Source organism: Taudactylus pleione, unplaced genomic scaffold (assembly GCF_031769625.1).
Source record: "Taudactylus pleione unplaced genomic scaffold, aTauple2 ptg000265l, whole genome shotgun sequence".
In the NCBI taxonomy this organism is placed as follows: Eukaryota; Metazoa; Chordata; class Amphibia; order Anura; family Myobatrachidae; genus Taudactylus; species Taudactylus pleione.
In genome coordinates, this window is record NW_028284667.1 from 8125670 (window position 1) to 8144480 (window position 18811).

Genomic DNA, 18811 nt, shown 5'->3' on the forward strand with positions numbered 1-18811 from the left:
TATTAACGTAAATTAGCAGGATATCCCCCAAAAACACCCTTTTTCGGGAGATATCTGGAAATTTATAAAATCCCCCGAATGTGTCTGCATTACGGAGACTGGCCCTGGTAGCTAACGCTATCTCAAGGTGGCGTTAGCTGCTGTGGCTAGTGATCTCAAAAAGTACCAGAAGAGGGATACATAGCATCCCTCCCTGGCACTCTCCACTCAGACCACGCATGCACAGTAGCGCTGAAGGAGAAGTGAAGGGTTTGCATTAGGGTTGTGTACAGATCCTCTTCAGTTAATGTGCCTGATACACATGCAATGGTATAAAGCTCTCCCATCGTATACCAGAGACATAAGATAAGGGATACCATTGCAACATTGTCTATTATAAAGATGGGGACTGCACTGAGGAATGTAATGTATGTTCCTATGAAGAGCGACCTCAGATACAGCTCTGGGGGTAATTAGGAGCACTGTATATACAGCTATGCGTTAGTCACAGATAAGCTAGTGACCTGTATAGTGCAATGATGCTCAGAGTCATCCTGAAGGAGGCGAAAGCCACCTGATGTGGGGTGGGGAGCCCTCCTGATACCCCTGATGGAGGAGAGGAAAACCACCTGATCTGGGAACTTTCAAGAGACTGAGTTTGAATCAAGATACTGTAAGACTGCCACTGTGGTGGGACTACAAATCACAAAAATGCCCATTATACCTCCAAATGCTTCACATGCCGGGAAGTAGCTCCATCAAAGATCTGCCACCAGACTCAGTCGCTGGTGCCCTAGGCCCCCACCTCCCATGCCCTCTTATTTGCAGCTCCATCTAGCACATCTTTGTTGACTTCCAGCTCCTGAAAGATCTGCAGCCGCACTTATTCTCTGGGCCACCGCGCAGGTCCGCGGCTAGAGCTGCCTCCTGGGAGGAGTGGGAAAGGGTTGTGATTGGGGGGGGCACCGGGACTGCTGCATGGGTCTGCGGCTAGGGTTGCTGCCAGGGAGAAGTGGGAAGGGAAGTTGTGGGTGAGTGGAGGTGCCGGACGTGTCACACTGGCATAAGAAGCTGCTGAGGAGCAACAACACCAATGAGCGGGGACAGGCTATAGATAGACGGAAGTGGCAGCTGATTGTCTGACACAGAGCCCTCCACTACTATATGGTTATGGTAGCTTCTCAGGTGCCAGGAATAGGTGACACATAAATTTGCCAGCCGTGACTGTACACTCCGGGTACACATTTACAGCCCTAAGTGGGGTAAATATTTTGTAGGAAATGGAGGAGGTGCCCCTTCAGTTCTGGCACCTCCATTGTCTCCCATAGTTCCACCCCTGCTTGCGTGTGTTGTTACATTTGCCACAGACTTGTCTGTCCTGTATAAGCTCATCAGTAAATAAAAAATAATTACTGCACTTAGCATTCTTCAGAGTATATCAACTAATTTAGGCTATTAGTCACTACGCGCTGGAGATTTACATCACAGCACATCCTAAAAAGACCTTAAAGAACAGTTGTATCAAACATTATCTTTTATCGGAGCTCACCGCAAGTGACGCAACATAAGCCGTAAGTCCATCGACAAGGAAGGGAAGACGCTTTCAGGGGAACAAGCCGGCAAGGGGAAGGAGTGGCATCCTGACTGCAGCAAGGGAGGTAAGTCTTGTACAGGAGGGGGTGTATGGTAATCGGCTCCTTTCTGGGGCTTATACTGTAACAACCCCTCCCCAGACAACTAGCTGCCCCTTCTGGAGCGCACTGCGGGTACGGAGCCTGTCATTCAGGCACACTACCGTCACTTGCACCCAGAGGTAAGATGCTCAGTCTCTGAGCTGCCCCTGCCAGTCAGCTGTATTGCCGTACTCCATCCCCGGGAAGATCTCCTCCCGGGTATCTATTGTTTTAGCACCTATTTGACCAGCGGGACACTGCAGTTCTCTATAGACATTAAGGAAGACATAAGCATTATCTACCAGTGATACCTTATCAACCATTACCACTCCTTATCAACTTTGGAGGTAGGTGGTAACCAGTGGCGTCACTTACCTTACTTGCACCCGATGCGGTAGTCGATCTGGGGTGCTTGTTCTTACGCGTCGGAGGCATGCCCGCGGGTGGAAGGGAGCATGGCTTTGTCACATAAAGCTGCGCTCACTCATGGTTTATACTGTTGGGGGCGTGACCGCATGTCACCTCCCCCGTCCACTCAACGGCCAGGGGAGAGGCTAGGGGCTGCCCAGTAGCTGACATGCTGCTCCGCTGAGTTAGCCCGGCTCAGCGCAGCAGCTGCTGGACAGCCAACAGCCTCTCACTGCAGTGTGGCAGCTCGGTGACACCATCCGAGGGGGTGACACCAAAATAGCAGAGCAGCTCTGCTATTTTGGTGTCACCCCCTCGGATGGTGTTACCCGGTTCGTCCCACACCCCCCTTGTGACGCCAGTGGTGGTAACAAGGACGTAGTACTATACATATCTAATCATCTACCAGTATAGGCACTTATTGAGAGGTCTAAAAGACTAATTCATCTGAAATCTTCCAGTTTAAATATCTACCCTGGCCAGCAAGAGTGGCTATTCTGGTATTTTGTTATTACACAGATCAGACATAGTGGGCATGTGTATTAGTTCATATCCATCGATATATATTAACATCAAGTAAAATCCTGATTGTACAGAAGTTTAAAGTTTCTCTTTTTTCTTATATTTATGTCAACTAATTTAGGCTAAGCGCAGTCATTATTTTTTATTTATATATACCTCCACGAGATAGGATCATCTCGACTGTTACCGCTGCTAGCCGCCAATTATACTCACAAACCCATCAAAGTGAGCGCAGGTTCTTATTTGTGTATTATAAGCTCATCAGTAACTACATCATAACCGCACATTAATGTTAACAATTTCAGCTTTACAGCATATGACTGAATACATTCAGCAGGGTCCTGGAACGCTGTATTGAATGTTTGTCTGCCTATAATTAAATTTTTTACAGGGAGACAAATCTCATAGAATTTAGCTATAAGTACCTCAGGATTCCCTCTCTCCTCTCCCTCTGCAAACATGAATGTATCAGCATAGAGATAGATAGATAGATAGATAGATAGATAGATAGATAGATACAGGGGCGGATTGGGATTGAAAACCATCCCGGGAAATTTTTGAAAGCAGCCCTGATGGGGGCGGGCTCTGCTGAGGGAATGGGATACTCCCTCATTCTGATTCTAAGTTGGACGCAATCGCAACTGCTACCAACCCCTTGCATGGTGCACAGCCGTGCGTCCGAATGTGCAAGGAGTGAGACACCCACTTTTGTATTTAGACATTACCATTAGATGCACCATCTGCTAGATTATCAATCTAAGTATGGCCTATGGCCAAACTTAGACGACACAAGACAACTTAGACGACAAAAAAGACAACACAGCCATCATTAGGTCTAGACCTAATGATGGCTGTCGTCTTTTTTTCAAAAATCCCTGAGTGCCGCCGTCAGAGGGGATGATATGTGTGGTGTATGCTTGCACTAATTGTGGAGGGCAACAGGGTATTATCCGTGCTTTTTTGAGTGCCGGATATATTTTCGTGTGTGTGTATATATATTGTGATAGGATCACTGGTAAAGTGGTCTGTGGCAGGTACATTTGTCCCAGATTCCTGTCTTATGTGTTTTAAACCCCCAGGAGAAAGTCTGCAGTGTAGCAGGCTTGAGTCTCGGCTTTTTGAAAAGCCGGTTTGGGACCTGGGGGTTGTGGGTGAGAGGAGAGGGAGGGCTCCACCCACGGCCACTCCAGGTTTTGGTTCTCGCAGCCTGGTAACAGGCTTGTTAGGGTTTCCACCTGAGAGTGGCCAATATAAGCCTAGTGTGTTTAGGGCTGAGTGTCTCACCTGGGAGAGCAGACAGGGAGTTTGCTCAGAGACACTTGAAAACCTAACTGTGAGTGTTGTGCTGTGCCTTTGTTGCTGGTGAGGGCATTAGGCCCTGCCAGGTTCTGGTAGTGAGGGAACCACCTGTGAAGTTAGTGCCCCGACAGGGCTAGGATTTGTGTTTTGTTTTCTTTATGTTATTTCTGACATTGTACAATAAAGACTGGCGCCGACCAGCTTGTACTCGAATCCAGTCTGGCGTACTGTTTCCCAGCTGCTGTGTGTGTAAGGAAGGAGTCCTCTACCCAGGAGAGGGACCCCCTAACCTGACTGTGTCACAATATGGTGGAGAATGCGGGCATTCACACACACTGAAGTTGCAGCAAGAGGAAAATTTTCAGTTTAAAAATTAAAGGGACAGACACCCAATTTGTAAGTGTGGAAATAACACTGTGTCCTTGGAGTCCCATAGAGGAGGCATCAGCCAATGCTCAGAGAGGCAAGGTTCAGCTTCCAACCTACACCCCAGGACAAAATGGAGGACATTATTAATTCCTTGCTCCAAGCTACAGCAGCTCAGCAGGAGACTAACAGACTTCAACAGGTCGCCATTGAGGAAACCCGCCAGGCCTTAGCGGAAAACAGCCAGGCCATAAGAGAGGTGGTACAGCACCTGGTCGCCCGGCCCAGAGAGGTTACTACTGGCCCTCCCACCCCCACTCACTCCATACGAGCCAGTCACTTCCTCCAAAAGATGACTTTGGGCGATGATGTGGAGGCCTATCTCTCCGCATTTGAAAGAACGGCCGAAAGGGAGAGTTGGCCCAAGGAGCAGTGGGCAAGTCTGGTGGCACCTTTTTTGTCTGGGGAGCCACAAAAGGCATATTTCGACTTATGCCTGGCTGATGCCAAGGACTATAAAAAACTAAAACAGGAGATCCTAACTCGCTTGGGAGTCACCTCCTTTGTTCGTGCCCAACGGGTCCACTGCTGGGAGTTCCATATGGACAAGCCTCCACGTTCACAGATGCATGACCTCGTCCATCTGTCCTCAAAATGGCTACAGCCCGAGACGCTGACGGGACCACAGATCGTGGAAAGGGTCGTGATGGACCGGTACCTGCGATCATTACCTGCGACTCTGCGCAAGTGGGTGAGCCATGCAGACCCTAAGTCCACGGACCAGTTGGTCGAGCTGGTGGAGAGGTACGTGGCGGCTGAGAAGCTGATGAGTATGCCCCACCAAGCCCCGATGGCGCACCGGCGAACTCCCACAGACACTGGTAAGACTGTTCCAGGGGAGAAGGGTGCTGGGCGGTGGAATGTACCTAAGACTGAGGGTGTAGAACCTGGAGACAGGCCTGCTAGGCCAGGAAGGTTCTTGCCCCGTAAACGACTAGACATTAATATGACTCAGTGTTTCCAATGTGGTGGCTTCGGCCATATTGCCGCTAATTGTTCACTTACAACTGAACCTATGCAATGTGATACTGCTCATGTCTACCGCAGGGGGTCTTTCTTTGCACAGATAGCCTGTACGGCTGACCGGCAGGCTGAGACTGATAAGCACATGTGTGTACTCACTGTAGATGGCAACCGAGTAGAGGCACTGTTAGACTCTGGTAGCTTGGTGACACTTATGATAGCTGAGCTGGTGAACCCCTTGAGGCGTAAGGGGAAAACTGTTGGTGTGACCTGCATACATGGGGATACTCGATATTATGTTACTGCCGAGGTGAACATCGAGACACCATGTGGTTCTGCTATAGTTTCTGTGGGTTTGGTGCCTGGTCTGATGTACGATGCAATATTGGGGAAAGACTTTGCTCACTTCTGGAAGTTGTGGGAAAGCCGTTTTGTTCCAGAAGTGAACAACCCCGATCCATTTGAGAAGGTTGTCGATGTAGTGGAGGAGGGAGTTTCTTCTGAGTCAGAGTTATTCCCTTTTTCTACTATGGTTGGCGAACTAGAGAATGCTGAGCGTGACGGTGGCCCGCCAACTGATGTACCTCCCATTGAGGTGGGAAGTGTTGTTGGGCCAGTTGATCGTCTGCCTGATTTAGAGGTCAGAAGAGAGGTCTTTGCCGTGGAGCAGTTGAATAACCCTACTTTGGTAAAAGCCAGGGAGAATGTAAAAGTAGTTGATGGTAAACCCGTAGACCCTGATAGTCCTTTGTCCTGTCCCCACATGGCAATGTGTCAGGATTTGTTATATCAGGTGACTAAGAGGGGGGAAGATGTTGTGGAACAGGCTCAACAGGCACAGCAGAGGGTATACAACCGCAATGCTCGGTTACGCAGCTTTGCTCCTGGGGACAGAGTCTTAGTGTTGGTTCCCACTGTGGAAAATAAACTTTTGGCTAAATGGCAAGGGCCCTTTGAAATCTTAGAAAGAGTGGGACAGGTCAATTACAAAGTTTACCAGCCGGGGAAAGAAAGCCGGAACAGATATACCATATAAATCTGTTAAAGCCCTGGAAAGATAGAACGGTACTGTCGGCCGTCCGAGCCCCTCCAGTAAATCCAGGGCCCTTAGTTCCCGAAGTGACAGTGGCAAAAACCCTGTCGGCAATTCAACAACAAGAGGTCAAGGAGTTTCTGATCAGAAATAGGGTGCTGTTCTCTGACGTACCTGGGAAAACCTTGGTCATTAAACATGACATAATCACTGACCCAGGGGTTAAAGTTAATCTAAAGCCCTATAGGTTACCAGTAGCACAAAGAGAATCGGTGTCAAAAGAAATTAAAAATATGCTAGAGTTAGGGGTTATTGAAGTATCACATAGTGAATGGTCAAGTCCCATTGTGTTGATTCCAAAGCCCGATGGGAGTGTGCGTTTCTGCAATGACTTCCGAAAGTCGAACAGTGTTTCAAAATTCAATGCCTACCCGATGCCACAGTGGAGAAGAAGGCGTTGGCCATAAAGTGGGCGTTAGAGGCACTCAGGTACTACTTGTTTGGAAGAAAGTTCAAATTGACCACTGACCATGCCCCTTTGAAGTGGATGTCCGAAAATAAGGACAGTAATGCGAGAATTACGAGATGGTTCTTGGCGTTACAAACTTTTAAATTTGCAGTGGAACACAGGCCAGGAAGCCAGCTGGCTAATGCAGACGCGTTGTCACGCGTTCATTGTTTGGAGGCTTCAGTTGTTCCGCCCCACAGGTCGAAACAAAGGAGGGGATATGTGATAGGATCACTGGTAAAGTGGTCTGTGGCAGGTACATTTGTCCCAGATTCCTGTCTTATGTGTTTTAAACCCCCAGGAGAAAGTCTACAGTGTAGCAGGCTTGAGTCTCGGCTTTTTGAAAAGCCGGTTTGGGACCTGGGGGTTGTGGGTGAGAGGAGAGGGAGGGCTCCACCCACGGCCACTCAAGGTTTTGGTTCTCGCAGCCTGGTAACAGGCTTGTTAGGGTTTCCACCTGAGAGTGGCCAATATAAGCCTAGTGTGTTTAGGGCTGAGTGTCTCACCTGGGAGAGCAGACAGGGAGTTTGCTCAGAGACACTTGAAAACCTAACTGTGAGTGTTGTGCTGTGCCTTTGTTGCTGGTGAGGACATTAGGCCCTGCCAGGTTCTGGTAGTGAGGGAACCACCTGTGAAGTTAGTGCCCCGACAGGGCTAGGATTTGTGTTTTGTTTTCTTTATGTTATTTCTGACATTGTACAATAAAGACTGGCGCCGACCAGCTTGTACTCGAATCCAGTCTGGCGTACTGTTTCCCAGCTGCTGTGTGTGTAAGGAAGGAGTCCTCTACCCAGGAGAGGGACCCCCTAACCTGACTGTGTCACAATATATATATATGTATATGTACTGTGTGTGTGTATATACTGTGTGTTTGTGTGTGTGTGTGTATATATATATACTGTGTATATATATACTGTGATTGATTCCCTTTGAGGCTCTTGTTCACTGATGAATGACATCAATTGGTAGTACCACAGCGCAGGAGTATATATTTCATCTGTAGCCGCTCCTGATTTTTTGGAGTCATCCACCTTCTTTTTTTCTTTGATGTATACTGTCCTGAGATTTTGTATCTTTTGCCGTACAGTTTTCAGGTCTGCATCAGATATGTATTTTTTTGTATACACCAACAGTTCCTCGAGTGCGGCCAACTTCTGCGACTTATTGTGGTACTTCCAAGAACTGATCTTCCACAGACAGTCTTTCGAGTGCAGAATTTCAATGAATCCTGTAACGAATTCACGTTCTGAATCCATGGACATTATCTATGAATAAGAAAAAAAAGGACATTTAAATATTTGTGTATATAGTTTTGTAAAATGTAATGTTGTTATAGTTCAATTTTTAATGTTTTAATATTTTCTTTTTTACAGGTTTTTAAAGGTTTGTTATGGTATCCTAATCATGTTTTCTTTTACAGGAATGTTATGTGTTTATTGCTTGGTAATATAATGTTTTTCTTTGACAGTATGGGTTTTCCACCTTTGGGCCTGTCGTTGTGGTAGAACTACAGATCCCAGGATGCCCTAAAAACAGTTTCAAAGGTGGGTGGCAGGTCATCCTGGGATCTGTAGTTCCACAACAGCTGGAGACCGAAAGGTAGAAGACCCCCAGCTTGAAATAATGTGTTTTTAAATGTAATGTATGGTGTTTTTTTGTAAAAAACGTGTTTATTTATTTGAGGTATTACACACATTGGTGGGCAGTGGGGGAGCTTAATGCATGACCCAGGCACCGCCGGCCTCAATACGGCGGGCGGTGGCTGGGTCATGCATTTATTGCCTGGGGGCACACATTGGTGGGCAGTGGGGGAGCTTAATGCATGACCCAGCCACCGCCCGCCTCAATACGGCGGCCGGTGGCTGGGTCATGCATTTATTGCCTGGGGGCACACATTGGTGGGCAGTGGGGGAGCTTAATGCATGACCCAGCCACCACCCGCCTCAATACGGCGGGCGGTGGCTGGGTCATGCATTTATTGCCTGGGGGCACACATTGGTGGGCAGTGGGGGAGCTTAATGCATGACCCAGTCACCGCCAGCCTCAATACGGCGGGCGGTGGCTGGGTCATGCATTATTGCCTGGGGGCATACATTGGTGGGCAGTGGGGAGCACATATTGGTGGTCAGTGTGGTTGCAAACTGTACAAATACTCACCAAATATCCAACAAAACAAATATCCAGTGTGCAGGCTCCCAAAGTGCGACTGGCTTGCTCCATACACGATGCTGCACAAGATGGCGATGGGGCGAGTCCAGGCTTCTGTCAGTCAAATTCTGCATTGTGTGATGAATCGTACGATTCATCGTGAGGAAAAAAACCCTCACGATCGGCGTCCATCGGGTTCATGGTTGGCTAATCTGCCCTACAGCACGGCAGATCAGAAGATGCGATATACGACGAGCGGGGACGCGCATCGGCATCGTGCTCGTGAGTATAAACTCACGATTTGTACTTTTTTTCCCGATTCGTCGAAATCGGCCAAATCGTGTAAAATGTCGCTACGTGTGTGGGCACCTTAAGACTAACTAAATAATGTACATTTGTGGATGTCGACATTCTGAATGGATACTTATGCTGGAATCCCTATTCTCTTCCATGGAAAAAAGATACTGCAATAAAGCTGCTTCCATAAAGACTGCTTCATCCTCTGTACTAATACCACCAAGGCTAGTAAAGATTTACCACAGCTACTCTGTAAGTGGACAGCCGACAATAGAACGTGTGAGGGACCCTGCAATAAGAAGATCTATCACATCTCCTCAGTCACCTGGTATTACTACTGTATGTACACTACGCCTCCTGTTATTATGGTAGGTGGGTGTGTGATCATACACAGTGTTTTGTCACAGGAATAAGATCCAAAACTGTCTGTGGCTCCGGTGACGTCACACCCCGGCTACCCGCGCCAGGCTCCGCCCCGCAGCTGTGGATCATGACGTCACCGCCCCCTCCTCCCTTCTCGGCGCTGCAGAGGTGCCAGGCGGCTCACGCTACTACAGTCCCAATGAAGTGAGAGCAAGAGGCGCTGCAGAGCACACCGACTCTCACACAGAGCAGAGCAGGGGGTTAGAGGACAGAGGACAGGGCTCAGCAGAGGCGAAATCATGGGTAAGTAACCCGAGGAATGTTCTCCTTTCTCCTCCCAGCCATGCTGCACACTGTTAGTGCTGATTGGGAGCTAGCTCCAAACTTTGCAAACTTTCATTTGTTTGAATTAATAAGTCTATAATAAGGATGCTAATTTGAGTTGGGCAGGATGTCAGACCTTACTGACAGCGCATCGAGAATTAAGATGAGGTTTTACAAATCAGTGCAGTATTAGTGCGTGAGATAAACTATCCTCTTGTTGGAATTATTTATAATAAACGAGAGCTCGGCTAAAACTAGAATTACACAGCCTGTCATAGCAGTCAGTGATCATATACACAGCAGGAGTGACTGAGTGCTTTGCTTTAATGTCTAATGAAATAATATTTAGCAGCACAGACATTTATAGTGGTTGTCTGTGTTCTCTTCTAAAATCCACATGCCAGCTTTTAGTGTGTGGGGTATAAAACACAATAATAGTTTAATTTGAAAACTAGTTGTCCTGCCTTCCTTCTAAGCATTTGTGTAAAACAAAATCCAAATATTTAGTTTTGTATAATTGTCCATGATTCTGGTCCATTCTGCATATCTGCTGCAAGTGGTTTCTTTGCAGTGATTTAAATACTCTTTGGGAATATCTGTGCACAGCAGGTTCCTGACGGGTGCTTAACACATTCATTGGGCCCTGGTGTGACCCCTTTGTGGCAAGGTTTACACAGAATTGAGTTGTCGCTTTGGGGAGAGGTAATTAAAGATGCTGTGTTGAGGTGATGTGTTATACTTGCTGACAAGTGCAAATCCAATAAACCGTTTGCACGTTGGTAGTTATGTTTAGCAATGTTTCACATAGGTCACCCATCAAGCAATCAGTCATTTCACACAAACAGAAAAAGAGAAGTAATTGCCTGATGCTCACCCCTTCTGCATTCCAATCTATCTATTATATTACCAGGTTTAGGGGTATATTTACAATGGATCTTCAAAACCCACGTTTTTTTGTAGATTTTGCCTGCCATATTTAAAAGGGCAGTAATAAATGCAAAATCAGGCTTGTTTTGTATTACATATTATTGCTCTTTTGAATGTGGCAGATAAAGGGGCCTATGTATCAAAGCTTGATGAGAGATAAAATTGTGAGAGGGAAAAGTATTAACCAATCAGCTCCTAACTGTCATTTTTCAAACACAGCCTATAAAATCTAAGTTAGAAGCTGATTGGTTGGTGACTTATATCTCACAATTTTATCTCTCATCAAGCTTTGATGCATAGGCCCCTAAATCCGCAAAATACAAGGGTTTTCAAAATCCACAGCTTAGTAAATATACCCCTTGATCTGAATTTGTCAATCGAGATATTTCTAATTCGTCAGTTGTCATGAAATTTTTAAAAGTAATGTCTTAAGTGGGGATGCGGTCAATATGCTGGAATCCGGACACCTGATGTGTGGGTAATGTAGAGTTGTCGCACTTCTTTTATGGTACAGTATATAGCTGCATCTCAGTTTATGTACAAATTTAGCCTTATTGCTTGTCTGTTATAACAAAATCCTCTCTGGTGTCATTGTCCACCTCAGTTTGCAGTGGGGCATCTAGATTTTAACCAAAATGTATGGGTTTACCAAGCAAGATGGTGGCATTTGCCTACTTTTGCATAGTTTTTCATTTTGTGCAGTGAATTATTGAATTGGGAACAGAAGTGGAGAGATTGTAATTTTAAGGGTGTATTTACTTTGTTGAAGGGCACACAGCCATTTTCCCTCAGCCAATACAATTACATTTTGCTTCAGCTTTGGGATGCTTCTAATGTTATCTCTTTTTGCACCTTTAATTTTCACTTTGGTTGAGAAGATATTCTATCATGCAAGTGAACTTCAAACATGCCAAAATGTCCTTTAATATAGGCACATAAAGTTTCCCCTCACTCTGATCACTGTTAGCCATAAATGAGACAAAACTTGAGCATTATATTAGAAGAAAACCATTAAATCTTAATGTAATGAATGGCGTGATTATAAAGGGAATACGTTCAATATCCTGGCGCTCAGAATACTGGCACCGGAATCCCAAAGGTAAGTATCGAGGTTGGGGGGAAGGTTAAGCACTAAGTAGGGGAGGTTTAGGGTGCGGGAGGTTAGGTTCAGGCACCAGGGAGGGTTAGGGTAGGGAGAGGGGGAGGGTTAGGATACCAACCGACAGGTGTCGGCATCCTAACCCTGTCGGTATGCCAGCGTCGGGATTTTGACCACCATGATCCCGAGCGCCAGCATCTCATACCCATCCCTTATAAAGTGTTAGGCGATTGGAATTTGATGTGTTGCCAGTTTTGTACAGTATCTTTGTGGCTTTTCCTTCCTCCCTATAAACCTAGGTGCATTAGACTCTGAAGGCATCTCCTGCACAGAGAAGACCATCGTAATCGATATGCGTAGGAGAAACCATTTAGCCTTACTGGTGCAAAACGAGATGTGCATACTGTGTGCTCTGTACATTAGGTCCATTGTTTTCACTGTAACAATATGTAATTGCTAAAAAAGGAATGTGTTCCTGGAGGTGTAGGTAGGTAGAGACTACAAAGGTTTGCTGTTACCAACCTGTTCCAGGAACATTGTGGCATGCATGCAATAAGGATAGAGGTAAGCAGAGGGAATTGGTATGATATGCCGCCGGCTGAAATCCTGACACTCGAGACACTCAAAGGCCGCCTGGTGCAGAATCCCTACAGCGGTAGGTAAGTACCCTAACCCTCCCTTGGTGGTGCCTAACACTAACTTCCCCAGGGGGTGCCTAACTCTAATCTACCCCCCCCCTTCCCGCACCCTAACCTCCCGCCAGTGGTGCCTAACCCTAACCCTCCCCAGGGGTGCCTAACCCTAATCGACCCCCGGGGGCGACTAAACCTACCCCCCCCCCCCTCCCTGGGGACAGAGCAGTTACTTACGTGTCCGTAAGATTGGGATTCCAGCGCTTTGAGATGCCGACGTCTGTATCCTGTTCACATTCGGGATATCGGCATCAGCATATTGCCGGGCGTCGGTATAATGACGCCCGGCATTCCTTCTGTCGGCAATATGACTACATCCCAAACAGAGCTTAGGAATCTATTCAATCAAAATAAAACTTGTCAGAGAATTAGCAGCTTCTTTGGTTGCATCAAGACATTCAAGTTTTGCAAACCAGTCTTCTTTACCACTCAAATTGAAACGAATCTTCATGGAACATTATTTGTGAACCATTGCGTGTCTCAGGGAGGTGAATAAATATTCCATATTAAATAAAATCAAGTACTTTTCCACATGTTGACTTTTCTAACAATTTGGTTTTGTCTTAATGAAAACAGCTGGAGTTTAAAGTGGAACTAAACTGAACCTGTAGTTTTAGAGCGGAAATCCAAGATATCTATTTGATGTGTGGTTGGTTAATTTCACTAAAGCCAACATTTATTTATTTTGGGTGCTTAATACTGAAAACAGTAATAGATTATCATTTTGATAGTTTCACAACCAACGGGCATTGGGAGTCTCCATACAGTAAAGATAGGACCGTATGGGGTTTATTCACCAATTATATTTTTTACATAAAAAATGCGGAAATCATCATTTCCGTATTTTTTTTTTTTAATGTAAATCTCCTATTCATCAATGAGATAATGGAGACAATATGGATGCAATTATCGTCTCCATTAATTCCTACCTGGCAGAGTACCACACTGTAGGGATCAGCCATTGCTCTCTACAGTGCCTTACTGCTTTTTGTTAAATTGCTAAAAAAAAAATCCTTACTTTATATAACGCCATCTCAGAATGGCGTTCTATGAAGAAATTACATTAAATTCCCCAAAACTGTAGAGACAGAGGGAAATTTTCCCATAAGTCCCTGAAGCATCTTTTAACACCGCCCAGTCTCCGTCCCTGATTTGCAGTGACCGACCGACAGGTAAGTCACTCTAGAGCCTGTTAAACCTGACGAAATTGATTGACGTGTACACAGCCTTTTTAGTAGCCTGTATACATGTATATTTATGTGCTATTATTTTTAAAATTTTTATATAAATGTTAAATATAAAAGCACATAAATATACATGTATACAGGCTAATATAAAGCCTGTATACACATGTCAATCACTTTGGACAGGCTGGAGATGCACTTACCCGTCGGCGGTCACCTCAAAGCAGGGACGGAGACTGTTCTGAAGCGCATGACTGTGCATGCACAGTAGCAGTAACAGAAGGTATTGTTTTCGGAAACCGACAACAATACCTTCTGTAACATCGCATGGACAGCGTGTTACCCCAACCACTGTCCCTGCAGAAAATATTGCTGAATAGCAGCCATAAATATTTGTAATTGATAGAAAATCGTAACACTGTTGCCCGATAATATTCTGGGCAACATCGTCACTATTGCTGAATAGACCCCTTTGTGGTAGTTTTATTAAAGTTTCCAAAATGTAAAATTAGAGGACTTGCTGCCATTCTTCAGAATGTACTAGATAACAGCATTAATCTGATTAGTTCCTTGGGCACAATATTTATAAAGATGAGAGAAGAGCTGGTATTATGTCTACTGGCACTGGAGAAAAGCAGGGAGAGACTGTTCATATAGGGTAGGCGCCCCATCTACCCTAACGGAACGCTTGCCTTTTTGTGGGCGGCCGCACTGATATCAGCAGTGATGTCAGTGGGGAGCTTCCTACTCGATCAGAGCAGGAAGCTCCCTGGGGCTTGCAGTTGCCGAGACCCAACCTCAGAGTCTCGTCACAAGCCCCGATGGTTGCGATGGTCTTGACCACTGGTTTTTAAAACTATCTGGGATACCTGGGTTGAAAACTGGACCCTGAAGTACACCTGCAGCCATTATTTGTTTACATTGTCATCGCCTATAACCCCTATTCCATTGATCCTGAAGAGGACCCCACTGTTTGCTAACATGCATGCAAACAGTGACGTAAGTATCGTGGGTACAAGGGGTGCGGCTGCTATAATGCACGTGCTGCCTCTGTGGCCCGCCGCTCCCCCTGCACCCAGTCAAGCACACAAGGTGGTCCGGGTTCAGTCAGGGCCGTGGAGGGAAGCTCGGCTGTCAGCGATGTTGATTTGGTGCCGGCCCGCCAGCTGATCACAGCTGACACACTGGCAGGCAGTCATGGACAGACAGCGACGCTGGTCACAAGGCAATCAGAGCTTGCGGACCGGCAGTCAATCAGCAGTGGTGGCTCCTCATTGGCTGACGGTCCGTGAACTCTGATTGGAGCACTGGAACTGCCTGTCCATGTCTGCTTCAGTTTGCCAGTGTGCCAGCTGTAATTAGCTGGCATCCGGCCCCAAATCCACACCTGCTGATGGCACTCAGGGGGAGGCCAGAGGCTGCTGAAGAGACACATGGAGGTGGGTTGCTGAGGGGGGGAGCATCATGTAAAGAAGCCTATAGGCTTCTAATGGGTAACTCCACCTGAAGAAGGCGTTACCCACTGGGGCGAAGCACTGGAATGGATCACATCCTGGTGCCTAGTACATATGGGGAATGCGGTAAAACCCTCAAACTGCATTTTTGGGGGGTTTACCACATTATTTTTTTTTTTTTCTTGGTACATCTCACTCAGTCACTGTTTTTTAAATTGATAGTGTGCTCAGTTGGTACATGCTTTATCTAGGGCACTGGTACTCAACTTTTTGTTGTGGTAGTGCTTCAAATGTCAGTAGCCCATTGATCTGGGACCCCAAAGGAGGTTCTTCCAAATCGACAGTTATTTAGAAGAACTAGATTTGCTAAATGTGTTACTCAGCCTATAGAGAATGGAACCTCCTTGGATGGTAGGGAGCTGCTTGGATTCAAAACTACACTTATTGGCGGATGGGAGAGAATTAATGAAATAATTAGTTACTATACTTCTGAGTTTGGACACCACACATACACACCCCCGTTAATTTTTTCAGTTCAACTGCCAGTAAGTCTTTGGCTTGTGGAAGTAACCTGCAGTACCTGGAGGGCACCCATACAAAAACAGGGTGAACATATACACTCTACACAGCTTGAAAAAGTCCAAAGGTTTGGATGAAACGCATTGCTGCCCTATATTGTCCTCTATAGTGAAAGAGACTATGTAACCCCATCAGCCAAATCTGTGAGTATTGGGACCTCATGGGACGTTACTCAACCTAATCACCTGCCTGACTCCTATTTCTATGTGGAGAATCTGAGTCTAAGCGGTATTCCCGTGATACCATCCATCACCGCTTTGAGGACAAAGCCAGGCGGAACCTAGCTACAGTAGTGAGCTGGAAGGGGGCCAAGTGTTGGAGCCGGTTACTGCCTGTCAGCTGCTCCGAGCATCGATCGTATGTAACCTCCCCCCGGCACACGGCAGCGGGTGAGAGCCGCCAAGGGATCAAGAATCAGAGCGGGCTAACTACTGACAGTTGTGCAAAGTCCCGAACACATCTGAATTTCCCTCTGGCACACAGCAATAGGTGTGAGCGGCAAAGAGAGTAATCTTAACAGCGAGTGGAATATATATAAAACTGTATAGAAATGTATTTTAATATTATCACGATTGATGGTCCAGGTTTATCCAGCGCAGTTCTTGTTTATATACTCCACACAGAGAAGACCTAGTTTAATTTGAAGCAATGACCTTGTTTTATGAGGTTGCATTTCTAGCTACTGTGCAATCAGATGTGTAATGCCCCCGATACAGAAGGTACCATGGCCGCCACACAGCATTGCCCTTTACGGCCTGTGTACCAGCAGCGAAGCAGCATTGTGCGCAGTCAGAGAGGGGTCCGGTGAGAGGAATAGTGTGAGAAGTGCTGTTGGGGCCATCTTGATAGGAGTCAAGTCACTTTGAGATTAAAACCGAATTCAGTGCAGAAAAAAACCTCTGCAGAGTGACAGAGACTTCCAGCAAAGCCACCGAAGTGTCAGTGGGAAGCTGAGAGAATAGAAATAGAGAAGGTTCAGAGATGAGGACTTCCACCCATCTTCACTGCTGTGTCTACATTTGGAGGAGGAGTCTGATCCTGAGAAGAGATCATGTGGGTGAGAACGTTTTAGCTGTTAGATACATTGTCTAATAACGCAAGAAGTGCCCTAATCCTGCAAGATATGCTTTAAAACTTTCAGGAATATCCATTGTTGTGACTGACCAGTGAGACTCAAAAATCTCAGGAAAAAAAAAATGATCTACTTGAAGAAAATCTAGTGAAGGAGGAGACACAGTGAACTGTACCTTGATGCTTGACAATTGCCAGTCTATGTGATAGAGACAGAAAGTACCTGTTTAACCCACACCCTCGCATTTATACCACTATATTTTTATGCTAGCGTACAAAAGCCTCATTGTGCGTTGACCGGCCACAACGTCAGTTTGTAAAGAGCTAAGTGATAATTCCGTTTCCTTGCAGGGTACTTGTTTACTGTCATTGTATATTGGACTTTAGTGTTACCTAACAACTTTCCTGATCTAGTTAGTGTGTGCTGTAAGACTCACTACCAAGAAGTAATAATATATGCTGTGTATTGGAGACTGAAAAACATTGCGTTTATATTAATATATTAGGATGCATCTCTTAATTGTCTTTTGGAAGTATTTATTTCTACTAAACTAAATAGTGTTAATGCATATTGTAAGGTGTTATCATGTGTTTATGTTTATATATGAATAAGTATAAGCCGCATTGGTTTTTACAGACAAACTGGTTGTATAATATATATCAGAGTTTTACATACCATCTAAAACCTATATCTGTGTGTCTGTCCTGGGTATTGTCCTTCTCTGCTGGGGTGTGTGATACAGAAGCTGACCAAGAACCAAGTACTTATAAGTTGTATGCACCGCTCCACAACACCCTCACCACAGCGGGTTACCACTGAATGTGTTGTATGATCTCAATTCATTGTGCTGAGGAGGTCACATGGCTGGGAAGCCAGCTGTTCCCATTCAGTCCCATGCGATATTTTTTTGGGAGCAGAGGATTAGTTGGAATGGGGCACAAAGCTAATGAAGGTTGTGGTGCTCCACCTATCTCCCAACACTGTTATATATGTTAGACATTTTGTAGTGACATACCTTAGTCTTATTAATTGCATCTTCATCTAAAAATTTCTCTGTGCAGTGGAATGTGGGTAAAACATGCTTGAATAGAACTATGATCTCTTCTATCTTGGTTTCCTGGGCATCCCGCCTAAGGGCTGAAATTTCTCATATGTATTGCAATGCATTCCGGTGTTTTGTCCCGGTGGGTAACGCCATCTTTAACCTATGGGCTTCTTTTCGGGACTCCCCCTAATAGGGATCCAATCGGATCCCACCCAGTTCCCCCTGCGGCATGCGCAGAAGGATGCCAGAGGGACTTCTGGGTCATAAACATGGAAGTCCCTCTAATGCAAATGGCAACCCTTACCAGGAGAGCTGTCCTTTTGCATTTTTCTAGCTACGTACCGGCGATGTTATCGCTGGCATGTTCCGATATTGGGAAGTGTGTCCGGCATCGCGGATGCGATACTTCGTACATACCGCCTCCTGACTGCTATAGGTTTTGTATTGCTACAATTTATGTTGGGGATAAAAACTGTTCAGAATCTTATAGATTTTTGACATGTTTTCATTACATACATTTGCTATGTGATAAAAATATGAAATACAGTATGGAACAGTGGTCCCTGGCGCACACATGTGCAATTTACATGATTCATTCATACAGGCCCTTATGAAGCTGTGTCACCTACACAAAATGTGGTGTGCAAATCACTAGGCTATGACAAATATATATTTGCAGAATGTTTAGCTTAATTATTATTTGCAATGCCAGTAAAGCCGGGTACACACTAAATCATGTGTGTACCCAGCGATAGCAGAGGTGATTGCACGATCTATCAGGCGGTCCGTACACACTGCACAATCTGGTGTACGACC

At 45.7% G+C, this 18811-nt stretch overlaps 1 protein-coding gene across 2 annotated transcripts in view; it reads left to right on the top strand.

Annotated features, from left to right (window-relative positions):
• The first annotated feature begins 9765 nt into the window (after positions 1 to 9765).
• The window catches only part of GPM6B (glycoprotein M6B), a 128585-nt gene continuing 119539 nt past the window's right edge, over positions 9766 to 18811 (top strand). Inside the window, exon 1 of one of the 2 annotated variants that reach the window (XM_088481155.1) lies at positions 9766 to 9922. In XM_088481155.1, the coding sequence (XP_088337281.1) occupies positions 9919 to 9922 (4 nt within the window). In that variant the 5' untranslated portion in view covers positions 9766 to 9918. The remainder of the gene's footprint in view (positions 9923 to 18811) is intronic. The other variant, XM_088481158.1, reaches the window with a different exon arrangement.